General features: G+C 48.0%; 2 protein-coding genes across 2 annotated transcripts in view; one reads left to right on the top strand and one right to left on the bottom strand.

The window, feature by feature from the left end:
- klhdc3l (kelch domain containing 3-like) overlaps positions 1-11,007 on the top strand; it is a 102,193-nt gene extending 91,186 nt beyond the window's left edge. Inside the window, exon 9 of the mRNA XM_072470194.1 lies at positions 9,450-11,007. Within this exon, the coding sequence (XP_072326295.1) occupies positions 9,450-9,559 (110 nt within the window). The 3' untranslated portion in view covers positions 9,560-11,007. The remainder of the gene's footprint in view (positions 1-9,449) is intronic.
- epb41l5 (erythrocyte membrane protein band 4.1 like 5) overlaps positions 8,077-24,014 on the bottom strand; it is a 211,912-nt gene continuing 195,974 nt past the window's right edge. The window contains exons 22-24 of the mRNA XM_072470182.1: positions 16,946-17,023; positions 14,173-14,315; positions 8,077-13,607 (exon numbers count right to left, since the gene is read on the bottom strand). Of these exons, the coding sequence (XP_072326283.1) occupies positions 13,544-13,607; positions 14,173-14,315; positions 16,946-17,023 (285 nt within the window). The 3' untranslated portion in view covers positions 8,077-13,543. The remainder of the gene's footprint in view (positions 13,608-14,172; positions 14,316-16,945; positions 17,024-24,014) is intronic.

Here is a 24,014-nt window from a genome sequence, read left to right as displayed (position 1 = left end):
CCAATCAGACGGGCATCGCGCCGCCCCAAAGGTGCGGAATGCTCCGCATCTTTGGGGGCCGAGCCCCAACATTGAGGGGCTAGGCCGACGCCGGAGGAATTTCCGCCCCGCCAGCTGGCGGAAACGGCCTTTGTTGCCCCGCCAGCTGGCGCGGAAATGACATGTCGGGGCGGCGCATGCGCAGGAGTGTCAGCGGCCGCTGAAAGTTTCCCGCGCATGCGCAGTGGAGGGAGTCTCTTCCGCCTCCGCCATGGTGGAGACCGTGGCGGAGGCGGAAGGGAAAGAGTGCCCCCACGGCACAGGCCCGCCCGCGGATCGGTGGGCCCCGATCGCGGACCAGGCCACCGTGGGGGCACCCCCCCCCGGGGCCAGATCGCCCGCGCCCCCCCCAAGACCCCGATGCCCACCCACGCCGCCGTGTCCCGCCGGTAAATAGGTGCTTTAATTTACGCCGGCGGGACAGGCAATTTATCGGCGGGACTTCGGCCCATACGGGCCGGAGAATCGAGCGGGGGGGGCCCGCCAACCAGCGCGGCGCGATTCCCGCCCCCGCCGAATCTCCGGTGCCGGAGACTTCGGCAACCGGCGGGGGCGGGATTCACGGCAGCCCCCGGCGATTCTCCGACCCGGCGGGGGGTCGAAGAATGACTCCCCAGATCTGAACCAAAGGCTCAATCTAACTACACTTGATCTTAGCCAAAAGGCCGAGAAGCGATCCCAAAAGCTTTTCACCCATCGGACAGCAAATTGTTTTGATAAACGGTTCCATTTTTGCTTTCAGACATCCAACTGGAAGTCCATTCCATGTGTCAACCGTTGTGTGTGTGAAGAACCTCCTATTGTCAGTCTAATGTTTGCTTTTAACTTGTTGAAACCAGAGTCGTCTCGGCCTCCTCTTACACCTTAATGATTGGACAGTCCAATTCTACCGCTGCTCCACATGCAAGATTACGCTGTCTATATATTACAGGTTCAGCTCTGAAACTGGTACTGCACTGCCCCTGGCTAAAAGTAGAGCATCGATCTTAAGCATCAACAACGTTCTGTCCAATTACTCAAGCTATATCGTTCTTTATATAACAAACCACTTCTGGCAACTGATCCAATAGTGCTGCTCTGACAGACCTGTTTCAGTGACCTATCCACAGACAATCAATAATAATAATCTTTATTACTGTCACAAGTAAGCTTACATTAACACTGCAATGAAGCACTGTGAAAATCCCCTAGTCGCCACACAACGGCACCTGTCCGGGTACACAATTGAGAATCAATTACTGTACGGATTTATTTTCCTTCCTGTGTATTTGGATGGTGGAGCTAGAAGTTAGTTTACAGCTTTCGTTTGGCTCCTAAGAATGAATTGGGTGTTACTGCCTGTTGGAAGCTCCCAGTACAGGCACCGGAATGTGGTGACTAGGGGCTTTTCACAGTAACTTCATTGCAGTGTTAATGTAAGCCTACTTGTGACACTAATAAAGATTATTATTAAATGCTTGTGTAGATATCTGCTGCACTACCTTGAATAACCTTCTCTGCTATGTCAAAGAAGTCAATCAGGTTAGTCGAACCCAATTTGTTTTTAACAAATCCAGGCTGGCTCACCTTGATTAACCCAGGTCTATCCAAGTGAAATTTTATTTTGCTGCTGTTAATAGTTTCCACAACTTCTGAATCACTAAAGCTAGATTAACTGGTTTCTGTTTCCTTGCTTCTCCATCTCCAATTTCTTGAATACTAGTATAACGTTATCAACCCTGCAAACCGCCAGCACTGCTCCTGTACCCAACAACGGTCAAAAGGTATTGATCAATGCCTTTGTTATTTCAACATTCCATCCAGACTTATATTTTCTCTTTCATTACCCTGTCCATAGCTCCCCTCTCTTCCTTCCCCCCCCCCCCCCCCCCCCGGCCCCCCGGCCCCCCCGGAGTGCAACTGTCAACTCATCTGTTTCCACCTACCCTGCACATCTTTGGGTTGTGGGGGTGAAACCCACACAGACACGGGGAGAATGTGCAACTACACAATTAATACTTTAAGTCATGTCCTCTGCCTCTCCCTTGAGATCTGGTTTCACTCAGTGGGCTAGACAGCTGGTTTGTGATGCAGAACAAGGGCAGCAGCGCAGGTTCAATTCCCGTACCGGCTGAGAATTCTGAATTTTCCCTCCGTGTACCCGAACAGGCGCTGGAATGTGGCGACTAGGGGCTTTTCACGGTAACTTCATTGCAGTGTTAATGTAAGCCTACTTGTGAGAATAAAAATATTAAAGAGGCTGAATTTTTACAATGCAGCAAGACCACACTTGGAATTCTATCTTCATTCCCGTCACCATACCGCATTAAAAAAAGAGTTGGAGGAACAAAACTTATCCCAAGTATCAAAATATTGGTCAAAATTTCAGCTGATAAAGAAAATTTGAGATGACTAAATCATTTGTGAGCTCTTTTGAACATTCAAGCAAAAGTCTTGTGAGTTCCGCATCGTGGAAACTGGACTCGTCCACAGTTCCGGCTCCAACTCATGGCACTGTGCAAGTGTGCCATCATGCACAACTTGACACTAAGCTACATAAGGATATATCAGGACAAAGTTTGGTCAATGGGATCGCTTTTAAGAAGCATCTTCAAGGAGAGAGGGAAGGACAGAGAGAGAGAGAGAGAGAAAAAGGTTTGTTGGTGAGAGTTTTGGAGTTACGCCAAGGTAGCAGAGGGCGCTGCCAATGATGCAGTATTTTAAAATCAGAAACATGCCAGAGGTGTGAACTGAAAGAACACCGAAGGGGGGGGGGGGGGGGGGGAGATGGGTTTGAAAACAATCAGAATGGTTACATAGAACATTGCAGCGCAGTACAGGCCCTTCGGCCCTCGATGTTGCACCGACCTGTGAAGCCACTCTAAAGCCCATCTACACTATTCCCTTATCGTCCATATGTCTATCCAATGACCATTTGAATGCCCTTAGTGTTGGCGAGTCCACTGCTGTTGCAGGCAGGGCATTCCACACCCTAACTACTCTCTGCGTAAAGAACCTACCTCTGACACCTGTCTTATATCTATCTCCCCTCAATTTAAAGCTATGTCCCCTCGTGCTAGCCATCACCATCCGAGGAAAATGGCTCTCACTGTCCACCCTATCCAATCCTCTGATCACCTTGTATGCCTCAATTAAGTCACCTCTTAACCTTCTCTCTAACGAAAACAGCCTCAAGTCCCTCAGCCTTTCCTCATAAGATCTTCCCTCCATACCAGGCAACATTCTGGTAAATCTCCTCTGCACCCTTTCCAATGCTTCCACATCCTTCCTAAAATGCGGCGGCCAGAACTGCACGCAATACTCCAAATGCGGCCGCACCAGAGTTTTGTACAGCTGCAACATGACCTCATGGCTCCTAAACTCAATCCCTCGACCAATAAAAGCTAACACACCGTACGCCTTCTTAACAACCCTCTCAACCTGGGTGGCAACTTTCAGAGATCTATTTACATGGACGCCGAGATCTCTCTGCTCATCCACACTGCCAAGAAGCTTACCATTAGCCCAGTACTCAATCTTCCTGTTATTCCTTCCAAAATGAATCACCTCACACTTTTCTGCATTAAACTCCATTTGCCATCTCTCAGCCCAGCGCTGCAGGTTATCTATGTCCCTCTGTAACTTGTAACATCCTTCCGCACTGTCCACAACTCCACCGACTTTAGTGTCATCTGCAGATTTACTCACCCATCCTTCTACGCCCTCATTTATAAAAATGACAAACAGCAGTGGCCCCAAAACAGATCCTTGTGGTACACCACTAGTAACTGGACTCCAGTCTGAACATTTCCCATCAACCACCATCCTTTGTCTTCTTCCAGCTAGCCAATTTCTGATCCAAACTGTTAAATCACCCTGAATCCCATGCCTCCGTATTTTCTGCAGTAGCCTACCATGGGGAACCTTATCAAACGCTTTACTGAAATCCATATACACCACATCAACTGCTTTACCCTCATCCACTTGTTTGGTCACCTTCTCAAAGAACTCTATAAGGTTGTGAGGCACGACCTACCCTTCACAAAACCGTGTTGAGTATCTCTAATCAAATTATTCCTTTCCAGATGATTATACATCCTATCTCTTATAAACCTTTCCAAGATTTTTCCCACAACAGAAGTAAGACTCACTGGTCTATAGTTACCGGGGTTATCTCTACTCCCCTTCTTGAACAAGGGGACAACATTTGCTATCCTCCAGTCTTCTGGCACTATTCCTGTAGACAAAGCTGACTTAAAGATCAAGGCCAAAGGCTCAGCAATCTCCTCCCTAGCTTCCCAGAGAATCCTAGGATAAATCCCATCCGGCCCAGGTGAGTTATCTATTTTCACCCTTTCCAGAATTGTTAACACCTCCTCCTTATGAACCTCAAGCCCTTCTAGTCTAGTAGCCTGAATCTCAGTATTCTCGACAACATTGTCTTTTTCCTGTGTGAATACTGACGAAAAATATTCATTTAGCACCTCTCCTATTTCCTCGGACTCCAAGCACAACTTCCCACTACTGTCCTTGACTGGCCCTACTCTTACCCTAGTCATTCGTTTATTCCTGACATATCTATAGAAAGCTTTAGGGTTATCCTTGATCCTACCTGCCAAAGACTTCTAATGTCCCCTCCTGGCTCTTCTTAGCTCTCTCTTTAGGTCCTTCCTAGCTAACTTGCAACTCTCAAGCGCCCTAACTGAACCTTCATGTCTCATCTTTACAGAAGCCTCCTTCTTCCTCTTGATAAGTGTTTCGACTGCCTTAGTAAACCATGGTTCCCTTGCTCGGCCACTTCCTCCCTGCCTGACAGGTACATACTTATCAAGGACACGCAGTAGCTGTTCCTTGAACAAGCTCCACATTTCCATTGTGCCCATCCCCTGCAGTTTTCCTCTCCATCCGATGCATCCTACGTCTTGCCTCATCGCATCATAATTGCCTTTCCCCCAGGTAGAACACTTGTCCTGCGGTATATACCTATCCCTTTCCATCACTAAAGTAAACGTAATCGAATTGTGGTCACTATCACCAAAGTGCTCATCTACCTCCAAATCTAACACCTGTCCTGGTTCATTACCCAGTACCAAATCCAATACGGCCTCACCTCTTGTTGGCCTATCTACATACTGTGTCAGGAAACCCTCCTGCACACATTGGACAAAAACGGACCCATCTAAAGTACTCGAAGTATAGCGTTTCCAGTCAATATTTGGAAAGTTAAAGTCCCCCATAACAACTACCCTGTTGCTTTCGCTCCTATCCAGAATCATCTTTGCAATCCTCTCCTCTACATCTCTGGAACTTTTCGGAGGCCTATAGAAAACCCCTAACAGGGTGACCTCTCCTTTCCTGTTTCTAACCTCAGCCCATACTACCTCAGCAGACGAGTCCTCATCAAACGTCCTTTCTGCCACCGTAATACTGTCCTTGATTAACAATGCCATCCCTCCCCCTCTTTTACCACCTTCCCTGAGCGTACTGAAATATCTAAATCCCGGCACCTGCAACCATTCCTCTCCCTGCTCTATCCATGTCTCCGAAATGGCCACAACATCGAAGTCACAGGTACCAACCCATGCCGCAAGTTCACCCACCTTATTCCGGATGCTCCTGGCATTGAAGAAGACACACTTTATACCACCTTCCTGCCTGCCAGCACACTCCTGCAACTTTGAAACCCTACTCATGACCTCACTACTCTCAACCTCCTGTATACTGGAGCTACAATTTAGGTTCCGAAGCCGCTGCTGAACTAGTTTAAACCCTCCCGAAGAGCATTAGCAAATTTCCCCCCCAGAATATTGGTACCCCTCTGGCCCTGGTGCAGACCATCCCGTTTGTAGAGGTCCCACCAGCCCCAGAATGAGCCCCAATTATCCAGAAATCTGAAACCCTCCCTCCTGCACCATCCCTGTAGCCACGTGTTCAACTCCTCTCTCTCCCTATTCCTCGTCTCGCTATCACGTGGCACGGGTAACAACCCAGAGATAATAACTCTGTTTATCCTAGATCTAAGTTTTCACCCTAGCTCCCCGAATTCCTGCCTTACATCCCCATCCCTTTTCCTATCTATGTCGTTGGTACCTATGTGGACCACGACTTGGAGCTGCTCCCCCTCCCCTTAAGGATCCCGAAAACACGATCAGAGACATCACGGACCCTGGCACCTGGGAAGCAACACGCCAACCGTGAGTCTCTCTCATTCCCACAGAATCTCCTATCTATCCCCCTAACTATGGAGTCTCCAATGACTAATGCTCTACTCCTCTCCCCCCTTCCCTTCTGAGCAACAGGGACAGACTCTGTGCCAGAGACCTGTACCCCATGGCTTAACCCTGGTAAGTCCCCCCCCCCCCCCCCCCCCCAACAGTATCCAAAGCGGTATACTTGTTACTAAGGGGAACGATCACAGGGGATCCCTGTACTGACTGCTTCCTCCCAGCCCCTCTCACCGTCACCCATCTATCTTTATTCTTCGGAGTATCTACATCCCTGAAGCTTCTATCTATGACCAACTCTGCCTCCCGAATGATCCAAAGTTCATCCAACTCCAGCTCCAGTTCCCTAACGCTGTTTCTGAGGAGCTGGAGATGGGTGCACTTCCCACAGATGAAATCAGCAGGGACACTGACGGCGTCCCTCACCTCAAACATTCTGCAGGAGGAACATTGCACTACCTTCCCTGCCATCCCCTCTAGATAAAAAAAAAGAAAGAATTTACCTGTTAGTCACTCCCCTTCTCAGCAAGCACTCACTCCGCAACCTCTGCGCCCCGCACGATAACACCGGAGGGAAAATAAATAAAAACCACCTGTCGGTGCAGACTCAAAGGGCCGAATGGCCTCCTTCTGCACTGTAAATTCAAGGATAATCTATGATTAATCTAGGACAAAGGTTCGGCACAACATCGTGGGCCGAAGGGCCTGTTCTGTGCTGTATTTTCTATGTTCTATGTACTTACCAGTCACCAGCCAATCCCTGCAGGCTGTGACGTCACGGTTCAACTTTCCACTTCTACCTGCCCTCGAGCCTTCCTCTTGATCCTTACAGCGGTTGGTTTTTTTTGGGTTAGAGGAGGGGGTAGGGAGGGAAACACTGAAGAAGTGTTTCAGGTTTAAGTGTCACTTGACAAGAGCTCCTCCACAAACCACCTCCAAGTTAGGGTGAGCACACGGACGTATGCAAATTTCCCCTGCAACGGCCATCAGCAGCTTCGCTCTACTGCTCTCTGCTGGATGCTTGTCTTCACTTGAACAGCTAGGGTCTCTTGTTCAGGTACGCCTCCAAGTTAGGGTGAGCACACGGGCGTATGCAAATTTCCCCTCCAACAGCCAATCAGCAGCTCCGCTCTACTGCCCTCTGCTGGATACTTAGGGGGAGCAGCCCAGATGGCCCGGTGGCACAGTGGTTAGCACTGCTGCGTCACAGCACCAGGACCCAGGTTCAATTCCGGTTTTGGGTGACTTTGTGTGAGTGTGAAGTTTACACTTTTTCCCAGTGTGTGTGTGTGTGTGTGTGTGTGTTTCCTCCAGATGATCTGGTTTCCTCAATCCAAAGATGTGCAGGTTAGCTGGATTGGTCATGCTAAATTGCCCCTTGGTGTTCAAACCTGTGCAGGTTAGGGTGCGGAGTGGGCCTAGGTAGAGTGCCGTTTCACAGGGTTGGTGCAGACTCGATGGGCCGAATGGTCTCCTTTCACACTATAGGAGTTCTGTGGCTCCAAAGCCAGTTATACCCGAGTCGACTCTCTCCACAAACTCAGCCAATGCCACTCCACCCCCCTTTCCCCATGGCCCTGCAATTTAATAATAATAATCATTACTCAATTCCCTCTTGAAAGCTGCGACTGACTCTTTGAATGGGAATTCTAAAATTGCAGCAGTGTCAAACTGGGAGCCAATGCTAGTCAGCGAGCAAGGGGGCGAGGGGACCTGGTGGAAGTTAGTCTCGGTGCAGCAGAGTTCTGAATGAGCTCAAGAGTTTTAAATATTTAAAAGCAGTTTTAATGAAAACAAAGTCAGAAGTAGTACACACAGCAGAACTTCCCAACAGTTGCATCCAAGTAAAATTTTTATTGTACCAAGAGGAAAAGATAAACTACACCATATAAATGTACAAAAGAGTAAGTAAACTACAAACCACATACTTTTATTCAACAAACTTACATAGAAATACAGAAATCAGTGCTGTGACTCTATTACTGGTCTCTACATACACTACTCATGGTGACGACGCAATGAAACGTGCATTTTTAAAATCAAAAATAAATTATTCAAGGACTAATGAAAATTGCACTTGGATATGAAGATCTAGCACTATAAATTAACGATACAAATTACACATGACGAACAGTGGCTCTATCTTATACACTAGCTGATAAATATACTTGCATACTGTTTAAGAACCTTTTTATTCAATATTTCACCACTCCTCTGGAGGGCAATGACACCATCCAATGCCTCATCTAAAAGATAGGAAGTGTCGTGGGCTTCACCCGCCAGAGTCTCTGAACTGGAAACTCTGGGTTTGAGTCCCACTCCAGGACTTAATAGACAACTGGCCAAGCAGGCTGAAGATCAAATCTGCAACCCCCCCAACGCGCGCCAAAGATGGTGGTAAAGACAGGAGATACTCCCGCTCAGCAATGTGCTGGAAAGAATGTTGGAGCCGTTGCCATCACTACCCCATAGTTCTGGGCTAAAACATGCATTTACCCATCGCAATTTGGACGTGTAGCGAACTGTAACACCATCACCACCACCTCAAGCAAAGGGAAAGAGGGTTCCAGATTTCCGTGAGCCACAATGTAGAGAAGCGCCTGCTGATGTCACTCCTGAATGTTAGCTCTAATGTGACAGATTTGCCCGACAGTTTTGGATTTCCTCACTTGAGAAAGTAGGTTCACTTTTACCAACCTTTTTTGAAATCCTTTTATTATTTGAAACACCCAATTAGAGCACTCCTTTATTTTCTACATGCAAAGGATTAGAAGCCACCTTCAAGTAATCTCGGCACAATTTAACCCCTTAAGTCCCCATTCGAGTCTGCATTACACCCCCTCCAAGGCCAATATATCCTTCCCGAGTTGTGGAGCCCAAAACTAAATATTGCGACTCCAGATTAACTCCAACCACGTCTCTGCAACAAGCTGAAGGAGGGCTATTTTAGTTGGATGGGGCATTGAAGCTCCAAGCGTTGGCTGCGGTCAAGTGTACCGCAAAATGCGACGTTAGCCACGGTATCAACGGTATCCCTTACTTCATGGGAACAGTAAAATAAATGCAAAATACTGCAGATGCCGAACAGCGGGAGTGCTGGGATTACTCAGTGGAACCAGCAGCATCCAGGGAGATAGAAACAGAGTTAACTTCTGAAGGAGAGTCATCTCCCACTCAAAACATCAACACCTGTTTCTCGCTCCACAGGTGCTGCCATACCTGCCGAGTACCTCCAGCACTTTGTTTTTACTTCGCCGGAACAGCGTCGTGTTTTTACTTCACCGGAACAGCGTAGGCCTGGTAGATTCCGAGTATAAAGTCACTCTCCGAGAAAGGTAATCGAAGTGCGACATGTTTGACTCTGCCCGAGGTCACCGGCTGGCAGGTTCGGCGGTTTTGCACTGTGCTCAACAGGCTCAAACCTGAAACAATGCAAGACCACCTCGCCGAGGAATCGTTGCCTCCTCACCTCATGTAATACCAGGAAATTGACACCCAAGTTACATAATACAAAATATGTTGATTACGAACCTAAAATTGGGCATCAGCCTAACTATGAAGTACAAGTTATCTTTATGGATTTTTGTGTACCTTTCACTTGACTTCATTAAACTCCCTGGTTAAAGACAAGTTGAAAAGGACATGTCCTTTTCACAGTAACTTCATTTGAAGCCTACCTGTGACAATAAGCGATTTTCATTTCATTTTCATTCATGTCCTTTGGAGTTTCATACATCCTCGATATCCAGTAGAAATCACAGTGAAGTACACGGATGTGAAAGTCCACAAATACATTGAGAGCAGAATTACCATTAGTCTCTCCATCTTAAATCATAGCAGCGGCCAGGTCTCAATACAAAATGTGTGACTACAGCGTTCGACAGGTCGCCCCCAACCTCCGCAGAGCCACCGAGAAACTTCACTCAACTAGACTTATTTTTGAGACGAGACAAACTTACACTACCACCTTAGACAAAACAATATATTTTCATTACATCAGGGTATAAAGAGATGTGCCAGTTAAGATTCTTGTTTAAAAGTGTCAATACCACCAACGGGAATAGGTTCAAGCCTCAATTCTAGAACGAACAAGGGGAGAAAATGAACAAAGGTACTTGTATTTCAATGGAGGGTCATTGAAACATTTCACAGTGGTTCGTGTGGTGCATTACTCTTTGGAGTTTGATGACATGACTGTCACGGGCTCGCCAAGTTGAATGTTTTCCTCGTGTCATAACGTTTCTAACCGATTTATGCCAATGCCCTATAAATAGTGATCATTTAAGAATTGGGGGTAGCGCGTTGGCCAAGCCACTGGTAGAATTGCCTGTCTTTCAATTGCTGCCATGAGGTATTTAACGCCCTCCTGAGCAGGCAGGCAAGATCTCAGTTCAAGATGGGATTCCACCCGAAAGGACAGCAAAGCCAACAGCACAGGGTGCTCTGACATAAAGGCAAAACACACACCCATCCGAGCCAGTCAGGACTCAGTGAAGCTGAGGTGCGATTGTTGGACAGCAAAACACACTCCAGGGGGATTTTGCACTGCAGTGGTTGTGGTCAACCATCAGCAGCTTGGAGAACAAAGTTAGCAAAGTGTAGTTTTCAGGAAGCAATGAAGTTGGGTAGGTATGAGCACTACAGAAGGGCAAGTGTGAACACGACCTCTCCACCACACAAAGAGTGAAAACATGCAACGAAATAACAGTAATCAGTGGCTGGACATTTTCTTTTTTGGGGGGGGGGGGGGGGGGGGGTCTACAAACCTATAAGAAGCAATTACAATTCAGCAGATTCCATCACCCTATGATTACGGACTAATCATGGCACCAGGGAGACAAGGTGCTAATTATAACAGAGACATCTTCCCTCTCAAAGGAAGCGAGGAAAAGATAAAGGGCCAGTCATGGCATGCAATGGAGTTGCATCACTCTGCACCACTCGGGTGAAGAACTTTAAAGCATGCACTGATCCACACACACACACACACTCTCGATCTTAGTAAAGTTGCAGAAAAGATTCGCAACAATAGACCCCAAAGAGAGGTGTCCACTTGGATAAGACCGTGTGGAATAGTAGCTGCACATTTAGGTTAAGTGCAGGTTATACTCATCATGTTCCTCCGGTAGCTGTTCAAATGTTACTGGGTGAGGTCACACCCGGCTTGAAACATTTTATAGCAGCATGGGATTGGGGGGGTGGGGGGGATGTAAAGTAGGAAATGACGAGAGGTGCTTTCCTCTCCATAATTACAACTGAACTGCAGCTCACAAATGGAATAGGCATCTCTTGCACTTGTAGCATCCCTGGATTGAATTAACTTGCCCATCATCATGGGAGGCCTTCTGGCCTTTGAGACAGCTGGGACAGATGGGAGAAGGCATGGGGACGGTTCAATCTAGGAACCCCTCAAGCAACTCTCAGAATTCAATAAATGGAGAAACTTGGACTATGTACAGATGCCACCTCAGACCCTGGAGAGGTACCGCCAACAATGCCTGAGACGGATTCTCCGCATCAGCTGGGAGGGCAGGAGCACTAACATCAGTGTCCTTGAAGGAGCCAGGAGCGCCAGCATCGAGGCCATGATCATCCGAAACTAACTCTGCTGGGCCGACCATCTGTTTGGGATGTCAGAGTCCGGACTGCCAAAGTAAATCTTCACCCAGCTCAAGGAAGGGACCCCAACAGGCGGGTGAAGGAAGCACTTCAAAGACAACCTGAAGGCTTACCTCAAGAAATGCAACATAGATGCCGATGCTTGGGAGACCCTTGCTCAGAAGAGGTCTACTTGGAGAGACCGTCTGATTGGAGGGACATTATTTGAGGACATTGGAGGCCAAGAGAAGGCCCAAGAAAAGGAGCCCGAGAAAGGAATACCAATGGTGTAGAGTCCAAGGACCAATCCCGCCTCCCGGAAAACCTGCCAAGTGTCCGGTTGAAGATACGGCTCGAGGATCGAGTTCATCAGCCACACCAGGACCCACAGACCCCATGACCAGTAACATGGAGTTTCTTAGATGGACAATCATACTCGTTAGAGAGTGATCGCCGAGGAGAAGAAGGAATTGGGGGGGGGTGGGGGGGGGGGGGGGGGGTGCATGTTGTAGGATGTTTGGGATTGGGCTGAGCATTGAGGGAGGGGAGCAGCAAGAAACAGCCCCAAACAGAAAGAATACAAGGAATTAACAAACATGTAAATTCAATGTGAAACCAGTTGGAAAAAAAGTTAGTTTTATAAGCATTATTGGTTGAAAGTTGCATGGTCACAGTTCTCCTTCCCCTACCCAACAACCTTTGGTCCTCTTTGCAAGCCACGTTGTACGTTTTCCTTCACATTTAAAGGAACGCCAGGTGAAACCGTCACTGATCGGCCAGCTGTGCCTTGCCAGGAGTTTCCAGGCACTTTGCACAGGCGAGTGAACAATTGTCAAAAATGTGACACTTGGCCAGGCTCAGGTTTGTCTTCCACTTTGAAAGGCGCTCGTCTGCACCCCCACAACCGTTCAGGAGGACCTCAAATTGAAAAGTTATTCAAACCACTGCGGGAGGAAGAGGAATCTCCGGAAGAATCAGTGTAATTCAGGATTCGTGCCGATGTTATCGTCCTGCTCCGGACTCCTTCATCCCCTGGGCAATTCGTCAATAAACTGGAGTTTGATCCAGAATCCATATATCGCGTGATGCCTCAGTAGTTAGACTCGGAGATCTTAAAGTGTCTACTCTTTACAAAAGCATTGGACGGAACTTGACTAGTGATCTGTGGTTCGCAGTGCAAAGCTGCATTTGGGTTGGAGACTCGGGGCAACAGTGTTGTAACCCCCACCTCCAACCTCCACTCCCTGCTCGCCCGTCAGCAATTACTCCATCAGTGTCACCCCAGCTTCCCACAGCCGTTCCTCAGGATCAGTAGCCAACAGGAACTATTGCTCTCGCTGGCGAAGCACGTCTTATTCTTTGAGATGAAATTATGGTAGTTATTCCAGGTCTCTCCTGTACCCGTGTTTGATTTTCCAGTAGTTTTAATCCAGGAGGAATTCTCTAATCATAATTAGAAGCCTTTTTCTTTTGTTGTGGGGTCTTGTTTTACATACCCACCAGGGTAGGGTTCCTACAACGACCGTCCCATATGTTTAGTTGACAAGGAGGAAGCGTGGAGCTCTGATTTTGTACAAAAGGAGGTCATCAATGTTGCTGGGTTACTCCACATGAATGTCTTAAAGAGAGTCCAAATGCACACAGGCCACCTTTGACAGTCAATTTTTGTTTCATGAACGGGTCAAAGGTAAGCCCCGTAGTCCTCACAACTCTGTTGTCAACAACCCCTTGGGCTTCACAGGCTTCTCTACATCCTTGGTGATAACGCTGCAGGGAGATAAATAATATCCATCACAATGTGTTAACAACCGACGTTAACATTTTTAACAGTGAGAGGTAACAAGACACCGGGCACAGAGGAGAACAGCGAGGGGATTGGAGGGGGGGAAAGAGGGTAGGCGCGTTAAAGGAGGTGACACAAGCTCTTGGTTGGGGAGGTCTGTCGAGAGGGAGTTTTTTTTCATCGTGGGGGAAAGAGACGAAGCAAGGCAGAGACACTTGGAGAGGTGAAGAAAGTCCAGAGCTTGGGGCGAATATTCGGCCATAAATGTTGGACTGGGATTGGGGCAGTGGGCACCCTGAGCTGAATAGGCACAGGTCAGAAATACAGAGCTGGCAGTAAATCTGGAATCAGTGGGTGACGCAAGGTCAGAAAAGGATTGGAGGGTGAAACCTTTGAAATTATGGTTGTAGAGTAATCCAAATGTGACATTCCATAAATTAGAACCACTTGGTTCTAGTGTTTTAGTTTCCATTTTTAACTAAACAGAGGCTTGGGTTCAAATCATGCTCATTTATTCCTAAGCAACCGACGCTATTAGCGAGACTTTACCTGGTTGAAAAATTCGACTCCAAGGAATGCTGAGCCGGAGTGGGAGATGGGAGTGGAAAGAGTGCAGGCTCGGCAGGCAGTTTGGATACCTTCGCAGTGGAAGAGACATCGCGGCCAAAGATTCCATTTGGAACCACCCTGCCCTAAGTCAACATCAAAAAAATTTAAGATAAACACAAACATCAAAAATAAGCTAAATAGACATTTGGTAGGCTGGAAGTATTGCTTAAAAAAAAAAGGCACGCTGAAGATTTTTTGCAGTAGCAACAGGAGTGGTAATCTGCACCAACAGGATGCGGCCGTCAAGCCAAGACGACGTACTGCCTACCACACAAATGAGTAATGTGGACTATGAATTTCAGTGCCGGTGTGATGTCAGATAAGTGGACCGTACACCCCAACGACTGGTGGATCATATCAAACAGCGTGTCCCTTCAGCGTGTTCACAATAGGAAAAATAGGGACCGTACTCAACCAGCCCATGTTTGTGAAACTTAGAACAGTGCCTAACATTATATGTGAATCAGTGATTGGACAGCACTTACTGAACAATCCCAGGTATGCTAAGAATTACATGAACAACCAATTTATCATTATCAGTCAGGCCCACAATGTGACTCAATTTTGCTTGCTGGAAGTCACGTAAATTCATGCACAGGCTCTGTCCTCTGCAGGAAAATGAACATGTCCAGCATTGAATTTTCCAATTGGACAAAAGCTTGGGGGAGGGGGGAAAAGAGGGCAACCTGTCCTCGGTGCATTCTCCATGGTGATGCCTCAACCACAGACCACTTGCCAACTAATCAGAACCCTTGCAGTATAGTGCACTGCCATGTCAGTGCTTTAACAATCAGAATTCTCTTGCCAACCATTTAACAACCCCTTCTCATGCAGTACAAATTGTTGCCCCCTTTGAAAATTGGTATTCTTGTGTCTTTCCTGTTGAGTGCAAGACTAAAAGCTTCAACAGCTTGTTTTTTCCTGTAATACTCAAACAGCTAAATATTTCTTCCATGAATCTCACTAGACATTTTTTGTTGCTTCAGCAGATAGGTTGATTGATGATCACCGTCTCAGCAGGATAGCTGGAATAATCCAGGATTAGAGGAACAGCAATGATCAATCCTAGACTAGCATTAGGCTCTTTGATGGGAATGCTGCAGTGAAAGTGACACCGATTGCTGCCGACTTGAAAAATTAACCAACCATCTGTGTGGCTCGGTCGAAATAGGTGGTTTACAATAAGCTGGTTGGGCGGCACGTGGCGCAGTGGTTATCATTGTCGCCCCACGGCGCCAAGGACATGGGTTCGATCCCATCCCCGGGTCACTGTCCGTGTGGAGTTTGCACATTCTGCCCGTGTCTGCGTGGGTCTCACCCTCACAACCCAAAAAGATGTGCAGGGTAGGTGAATTGGCCACGCTAAATTGCCCCGTAATTGGGGGAAAAAAAAGAATTGGATACTCTAAATTTATTTTTAAAAATACAATAAGCTGGTTGAGGACCAGTGTAAGGGAGGGCATTAAATCAGAATTATAAATAATTACATCGCGCTGAAAAGTACAAATTACTGATGATGGCTTGACACGTGACTCTGGAATGAGGTGCTTGGGGACGCACGTCATTAAATATCGGCTGTCAATTGTGAAGTAGTTTCAGGGCCTCCGTTGAGTCGGCGTCAGCCTTGGCTCAGGTGGTGGCATTCGCACTTCGGAGTCACAAGTTTGTTGGTTCAAGTCCCAATCTAGGGCTCGAGTTCAAACACTGACACCCCAGTGCGACGTTGAGGTAGTGCAGCGCCGTCGGAGGCGCCATCCTTTGGAGGAGACGCGAAAGCAAGTTTGCTTCCCAAGGCGGGTGATCTCATGGTGTTATTTCAAAGTGTCCTGGTCAATACGTATTGCTCAACCAACATCACAAAACGGCAAATCTAGGGCGAAACGGTGGCAAGCACTGCTGCCTCACAGCGCCAAGGACCTGTGTTCGATCCCGGCCTCGGGTCACTGTCTGTGTGGAGTTTTTACATTCTGGGTCTGCATGGGTTTCACCCCCACAATCCAAAGATGTGTAGTGTAGGTGGACTGGCTCTGCTAAATTGCTCCTTAATTGGAAAAAATAAAAAAAAACAAAGGCTGATCTGATCATTACATCAGAGCTGATTACGAAAACTTGTTATTGTGGTTCCTACATTATCACAGTGCCTATATTACCACAGTGACTACACTGTAGAATCCCTCCAATGCAGAAGGAAGCCATTCAGGCCATCGGGTCTGCACTGACCCTCTGAAAGAGCACCCTACCTAGGCCCACTCCCCTGTAACTCCACTTAACCAATGGACACTAAGGGACAATTTAACATGGCCAATCCACCTTACCTGCATATCTTTGGACTGTGGGAGGAAACTGGAGCACCCGGAGGAAACCCACGCAGACACGGGGAGAAGGAGCAAACTCTACACAGACAGTCACCAGAGGCCGGAATTGAACCTGGGTCCCTGGAGCGGTGAGGCAGCAGTGCTAACCACTGTGCCGCCCTGCAAAGCTGTTTCGGACCTCCCGAGGTTGTGAATGCAAATATATAAATGCAATTTTTTTTTTGCCTCAGCCTGATGACTCATTTCATTCATAAATAAATCATAACAGATCCTTTACTGACAGGGAAAGCAGAAAGCGTGTGGGCTGCTGCAGAGACTGCTACTTGTTGACGTTAGTGAGAACACAGCACAACAATCTCGCAGCAGCAACTAAATGCACATTTAGAAACAGAACCTACCAGTGGCGTAGGGTCAGTGAAATCGATCAGATTCTCGCTCAGCGCCGATAATAGGTTGTCCAAATCCTCAGCAACATTCTGCAAACAAAGCAAAGAGTTTCAAATTCGGGGGCTGAGAAATAACCCAGGACAATGGGGTGCCCCAGCAAACCTATGCTGTAGGAAAGAGTTCTCTAGTCACTGTACAACACTCAAGGAGTGGAAGCCAATTAACTCCCAAAACTGGTTTCAAGCTGAAAACTAAAGAGGGAAGGCTGCCCAAGCCCGCGTGACAGTGCACATTCTACAGCAGACTCATGGAGTTCCAGCAGCATGTTACCGATTAACAATACTAGCCCATGTTGACCTGGAGAAGTAACGTTAACTTGCCATTAGGGGAAAGGAACTGATGCATTGCCTGCCTCAGACCTCAACTGGTCCTCCCCACTGAAAACCTTTGGCATCTGCAACTCTCTCCTCATGGTCTGCATTCCACAGCATCTTTCTGACACCCATTCCTGCTCCCCCACATCATCCTAGCCATTGCTGCCTCCGCCACTGCCTACCCTTCACCCAGTGCTTCTAGTTATCAAGTTAGTGTGAATACCAACTGCCCCACCTCTCCAATTGTCCCCGTTCACACCTTCTGCTCTCAGAGTCTCCATTTTCATCATTCCTACACCGCATAGAATTCATAGAATTTACAGTGCAGAAGGAGGCCATTCGGCCCATCGAGTCTGCACCGGCTCTTGGAAAGAGCACCCCACCCACGGTCAACACCTCCACCCCATCCCCATAACCCAGTAACCCCACCCAACACTAAGGGCAATTTTGGACACTAAGGGCAATTTATCATGGCCAATACACCTAACCTGCACATCTTTGGGCTGTGGGAGGAAACCGGAGCACCCGGAGGAAACCCACGCACACACGGGGAGAATGTGCAGACTCCGCACAGACAGTGACCCAGCCGGAATCGAACCTGGGACCCTGGAGCTGTGAAGCAATTGCGCTATCCACAATGCTACCATGCTGCCCAAGTATCATGGACTGCTGTGGTTCAAGAAGGCAGCGCACCACCACCTTCTCGAGAGTAGCTATTGATGGACAATAAATGCTGGCCTAGCCAGCGAAGCCCACATCCCAAATCCCATCAGTGGCAAATCCTTCAGCTGCCAGGAATTTGGCGATTAAAGTTCTCGCATGCTCCACTCTCCCATCCTCGAACATTTTAATCAAAACGATACACGCCCAGTGACGTCACCCAGAAATTCCCTTCATTCAGAAAAACCTTCAAACTATTTCAAGGCGGGGTAAAGTTCCAGAATGGGAATCCCGACAAAAAAACGGAATGATTCTTTCTATCTCCTGAGAAATTCGCCGCGGTCCTGTTTACCGTCACTGGCATTGAGTTACAGATGAGCAGAAAACACGAGAGATGAGTTTGCCTCGTGTTTACATTACTGAGCATTTTCCAACTGCCCGCCCTCCGGAATTAATTCAAGCCAATTCAGACCCAGCACTTTGGAAAGTATCAGCTAGCCAATATTAACAAATACAGGGCAAGAGTTTTACTAGATTTAAAAACACTGCTTTGTGGCACAGCTGAAGTATGTTTCTGAAAATGTTTTACTGACTATTTAATAAAACTACAATGTTTAATTTGATTTGATCCACCTGTTGGCTCACCAGCTGAGGAAGCAGGCAGCCACAAGGGAAATAGCGCAGGTAAAGGATAGCAGAGGCAGACTGGTAACAGAAGCAAAGGAGGTCAATCGGGCATTTGAGACCTTCTACCGGGGACTGTACGCCTCCGAGCCCCCCAACAGGGACGCAGGGATGAAACAGTTCCTAGACGGACTGGAACTACCAGTTGTGGGGGGAGACAGAAGGTGGGGGGGGGGGGGGGGGGGGGGGGGGAGAGCTGGAAGCACCAATAGATCTGGGAGAAATCAGGGAGAGCATCAGCTCCATGCAGGTGGGGAAGGCACCAGGACCCAATGGGTTCCTGGCGGACTTCTACAAAAACTTTGCACTAGTCCTGGCCCCACACCCAAGGGACAGGTTCGAGGTACTGGAACGGTTTGGGCTAGGAGCGGGATTCCCCGCCTGGGTGAGGCTCCTGTACAACGCTCCCAAAGCGAGTGTCCGAAATAACACCACCAGCTCGGAATACGTCCAGCTACAGAGGAACAAGACAGGGCTGCCCTCTGTCCCTACTCTTGTTCGCGCTAGCAATCAAACCCCTGGTGATAACCCTGCGGGACGCGAAAAGCTGGCAGGGAATCCGGAGAGGAGACAGAGAGCACAGAGTCTCACTCTATGCAGATGACCTGCTCCTCTATGTCTCGAAGCCACAGGAGGGACTGAAGGCAATACAGCAAATACTGAAAGAGTTTGGAACCTTCTCGGGCTACAAACTTAACCTGGGCAAAAGCGAGGCATTCCCAGTGAACCCAAATGGGGGAGGGAGAGAGCTGGAGGGGCTCCTGTTCAAAATGGCCCAGAACAGATTCTGCTACCTGGGGATCCAGATAGCCAGAGACTGGACACAGATCCACAAGTGGAACCTGACCAGTCTGGTGGAGGAAGTAAGAAAAGACCTTCAAAGGTGGGGCTCACTCCCACTCTCCCTGGCGGGGGGAGTGCAGACGATCAAGATGAACGTACTGCCAGGGTTCCTCTTCCTGTTTAGATCCATTCCGATCTTCATCCCCAAGACCTTTTTCCAAAACGTAGACAGTCTAATCATGGCGTTTGTGCGTGGGGGGGTAAGAACCCGAGAATTCCCAAACCGACACTGCAAAGAGGGAAAATCAAAGGGGGCTTGGCCTTACCAAACCTACAATACTACCGCAGGCAGCAACGGCAGGAAGAGTGAGGGGGTGGGTACAAGAACCCGACACAGATTGGGTACAAATGGAGGAGGCATCCTGTAAAGGAACGACCCTCCGGGCCCTGGCCACAGCAGCACTCCCATCCCCCTCAACAAGATACACAACGAGCCCAGTGGTAGCGGCCACGCTGAGAACGTGGACCCAGCTGAGGCAACACTTCGGGATAACCAAAATGTCCCCCATGGCTCCCATATGCGGCAATCACAGAGCCCCCCCAGCCATGCTGGATACCACCTTCAAATGATGGAGGCGGGACGGGGGCACACTGATGGTCGGGGACTTCTACGTAGGGCACAGACTGGCGACACTAGATGAACTGACGAGGAAGTGGAAACTAGCAAAAGGACAGGAAATGAGACACCTCCAAATAAAACACTTCCTCCACAAAGAGACAGTAGGGTACCCCGGGGCCCCAGAAACCACACTGCTAGAGGACCTGATAGGCACAAACAACAAGAAGGCGGGGTTATGCGGGAAAATATACGGGCAGAGCCCGGACTCCACTGGACGAGACCAGACAAAAATGGGAGGACGAACTGGGGACAGAGGTAGGATGGGGACTCTGGAGCGAAGCACTGAGCAGGGTTAACTCCACCTCCTCCTGCGCAAGGCTAAGCCCAATGCAGCTCAAAGTGGTGCACAGAGAGCACCCGACCAGAACCTGAATGAGCAGGTTCTTCCCGGAGGTGGAGGACAAATGTGAACGGTGTCAGGGAGGCCCAGCCAACCACACCCACATGTTTTGGGCTTGCTGGACAGTCTTTTCCGAGGCAATGTCCAAGGTTGTGGGGGTGAGGGTGAAGCCATGCCCAATTGTGGCAATCTTCGGGGTATCGGAGCAGCCAGAACTACACATGGGGAAGGGGGCCAACACCCTCGCTTTCGCTTCCCTAATCGCACGCTGGAGAATCCTGCTCGGCTGGCGATCGGCAGCACAACCCACGGCTGCAGACTGGCTCGCTGACCTCTCGGAATTTTGCCACCTGGAGAAGATTAAGTACGTCACCCGAGGGTCAGAGGAAGGCTTCCGGGATACTTGGGGGCAGTTTGTCCAGCAACGAGGGGTAAGCTAATAAGAATTTTTTTAAAAACAAGATAGATGTGGTACCAAAAGACCGCGCAACCCGGGGGGGGGGGGAACCACGAGAGATGTTTGGGGGGGGGGGGGCTACTCCCCCTTTTTTTTTTTCATTCTGTCCAGAAAATAAAAGAAAAGCACAGCCGAAGCTGGGGGTGCGGGGGGCGGGGGCAGAGAGGGAGGACAACGGGGAAGGGGGAGAAACCATAGACCGATCCAGAGGGCAACGAAATGCACATAGGGTTAGTTAAACAAAGGACAAAATAAACCTCTCTGTATAATAAAGGAAATTAGCGCGGGCAAGAAAAATGTGATGTTTATAAATGAGAAATGCCAATAAAAAGATTTTTTTTTTAAAATAAAAAATAATTTGATTTGGTGATTTGGGGTGCTCGGCTATGTACTCTACATTTTAAGCTCCACCTTTCAAAGAGCCTGCAGATGAGGTCACAGGTGGCAATGTGCAATTTGAGGTTTAAAACTGGTGCGTGGCTGAGTTATTGCAGGAAGGGTGGGGCATCAGGAAACACTTCTTCAGACAAGAAGCTTTCACGTTTGGAGCTTGTACCTTCACCCTGTGTCTCTCTGTGGGTTTCCTCCGGAAGCTTCGCTTTCCTCCCATAGTCCAAAGCTGTGAGGTTAGGTGGATTGGCCACGCTAAATTGCTAGTGTCCAAGGTTAATTGGGGTTACAGGGACGGGGCCTGGGTGGGATGCTCTTTCAGAGGGTCGGTGCAGACCCGATGGGCCGAACGGCCTCCTTCTGCACCGTGGTGATTCTATGATTCGAAGATTTGAACTTGCGCAACCAAAAAGCTACCGAGACTTTCAAATTCAAGAGCATCACTGTGCATCGTTCCAGTCTCCATATTCTTAAAACAGAAATGATGTAGAGGAAGTGGAGCTTGGTGCAAAAACAAAAATGTACATGAATGAATGATGCCAGAATGGAGACAATATATTTCTCACGCATGGCAAAACAAGTTGGGTCTTTCCCCTCCCGGAGAGGCTGGGCTCGGGGTTTAAACAACGTCTACAAAATTATGAAGCAGTCCGAAAGGTTAGACAGAGAAAATATTTACACTTGGGAAGGGGGGGGGGGGGGGGGGGGGTAGGGGAAGAGACAAAAACTAGCGGTCACAAATGTAAGACAACCGCCAGATTGTTTCGTTCGGGATTCGGGAAGAATTCATCATCGCAATGGGAGAGGTTGCGGTGAATAGCATAGATGTATTGGAGGAAGTTATGTAAATACATAAGAGAGAAATAAGAAGTAAGCCACTAGGGTTAGACGATGAGGGTTTGGAGAAGCACTGACCAGTTAGGCCGAAAGTCCTGTTTCTCAACTGTTGACTATTTAATATGTAGCACCCCCCCAACACGTGTCTGCACCTAACACCGGGGACAAGTGAGTCAGATTACTAGAATCTACACATTCAAACAACTCTGCAAATCAAGGTATGCCAAGAGTCAATTAAGGTGCAGGGGCAGGACTAGTTGAATCCGTTACGATCCTACGAAACACAACCTCCAAAAATAAAAATAATTAATGGTCTACGATTCTGTGCAGTGAGTTAAGGGCTGGATATGAACTCCTCCACACCACCTGTGGTGACAGTGTAAACAACCTCCACTGTACAAATGATAAACTGCTTTGCAGAATCTCAACAGTATTGTTACGTGCAACATGTAGCAACAGCAACTCTTTATTGATTTTATGTTAAAGATCATTCATCAATGCTCAACGTCTAAGCTTATTGCAGTTTCTTTATTCTTCCACGGGATGTGGGTGACACTGGCAGGGCAGGCATCTGTTACCCACCCCTAATTGCCCTTGAACCGAGTGGTCTGCTCGACCCTCGCAGAAGACAGTAGTCAACCAAATTGCTCAGAATCTGGAGTCAGGAGGGTAGATTTCCTTCTCTATTTGTGCTTTATGATAATCCATGATTACCAATGGCCGCTTTCAATTCAAGGTTCATTAATGGAATTTACCAGCTGCCACGATGGGATTTGAACCCATGTCCCCAGAGCATTAGTTGGAGCCTCTGGACCACTAGTCCAGTGACATTACCACGACGCCACCGTCTCCCTTTTAAAATTGCTGAAATTAAGGCAACATGTACTTATGTAGTGCCTCATGACATCACTTTGCACGTTAAGGAATTAGTTTGAGACTGGCTCTCAAGGCAGCCAGTCACTCAGATAACAACAGCTAGAGAGTTCGGCTGGGGCGTCAGAGCGTCTCAGAGTTAGTGTCTGCGGGAGATCAAAGAGTAATGACAGAGCAATTAACGAGCCCTTTAATTGATCAGAATTACAGATTGTACATGTTAAAAATATCAACAGGAGCTGTGCTGTATATTATTAAAATCATTAAGTGTCACGTCGAGGGAGCAAGCCAGTGACTCCAGATTATCCAAAATTACATTGTTACCCTAGACAATGTCGTGTAGAGAATGTAATTTTAGCAGAAATGAACAACAATCGTGTTCAATCACAAAGGCGGGGTGATGTGCTGACAGAAAACGATGAGATTTCAAAGCAAAAAACTGAAATCATATTTTCAGGGCTCAAAGTTCAGAAGTAAGCGTTGGGGTGTTTAAACAAAGTGGCTGCGCAGGGTGCTAGTGCACCGTCAGCATACAACAGGCTGTCCAAAACTATTACCGCCGGGTCACTGACAACTCAATTCCATCGTATTTCCCAATCTTTGTTGAGTTTTGCTCTTGATGCTGTTGCCCCATTGGAGAGGACAGCCTAGAGCCGAGATCGGTCCGGTGGGAGCCACTTGCCGTATTCCGGTGATTAATTTGGATTTAATCGTTACAGTCACGCTGACCGAAATGCCCCACAAATCCGCGTGACCCACGGAGAGATTGAACACTCCTGAAGGAGAATAAGGAGGGCTGACGTAACCCAAGGTTGATCAATAAGGGGATCAGGGGTTATGGGGAGAAGGCAGGAGAATGGGGATGAGAAAATATCAGCCATGATTGAATGGCGGAGCAGACTCGATGGGCCGAGTGGCCTAATTCTGCTCCTATGTCTTATGGTCTAAAGTTTGAATCATATGGATGGCTGACTGGGAACCTGATTTTGAAAACTCCATTTTA

This window comes from Scyliorhinus torazame, chromosome 2, assembly GCF_047496885.1.
Source record: "Scyliorhinus torazame isolate Kashiwa2021f chromosome 2, sScyTor2.1, whole genome shotgun sequence".
Taxonomy (NCBI): Eukaryota; Metazoa; Chordata; class Chondrichthyes; order Carcharhiniformes; family Scyliorhinidae; genus Scyliorhinus; species Scyliorhinus torazame.
Note: the sequence above shows the minus strand (reverse complement) of the source record. Positions and strands in the feature narration are given on the sequence as shown.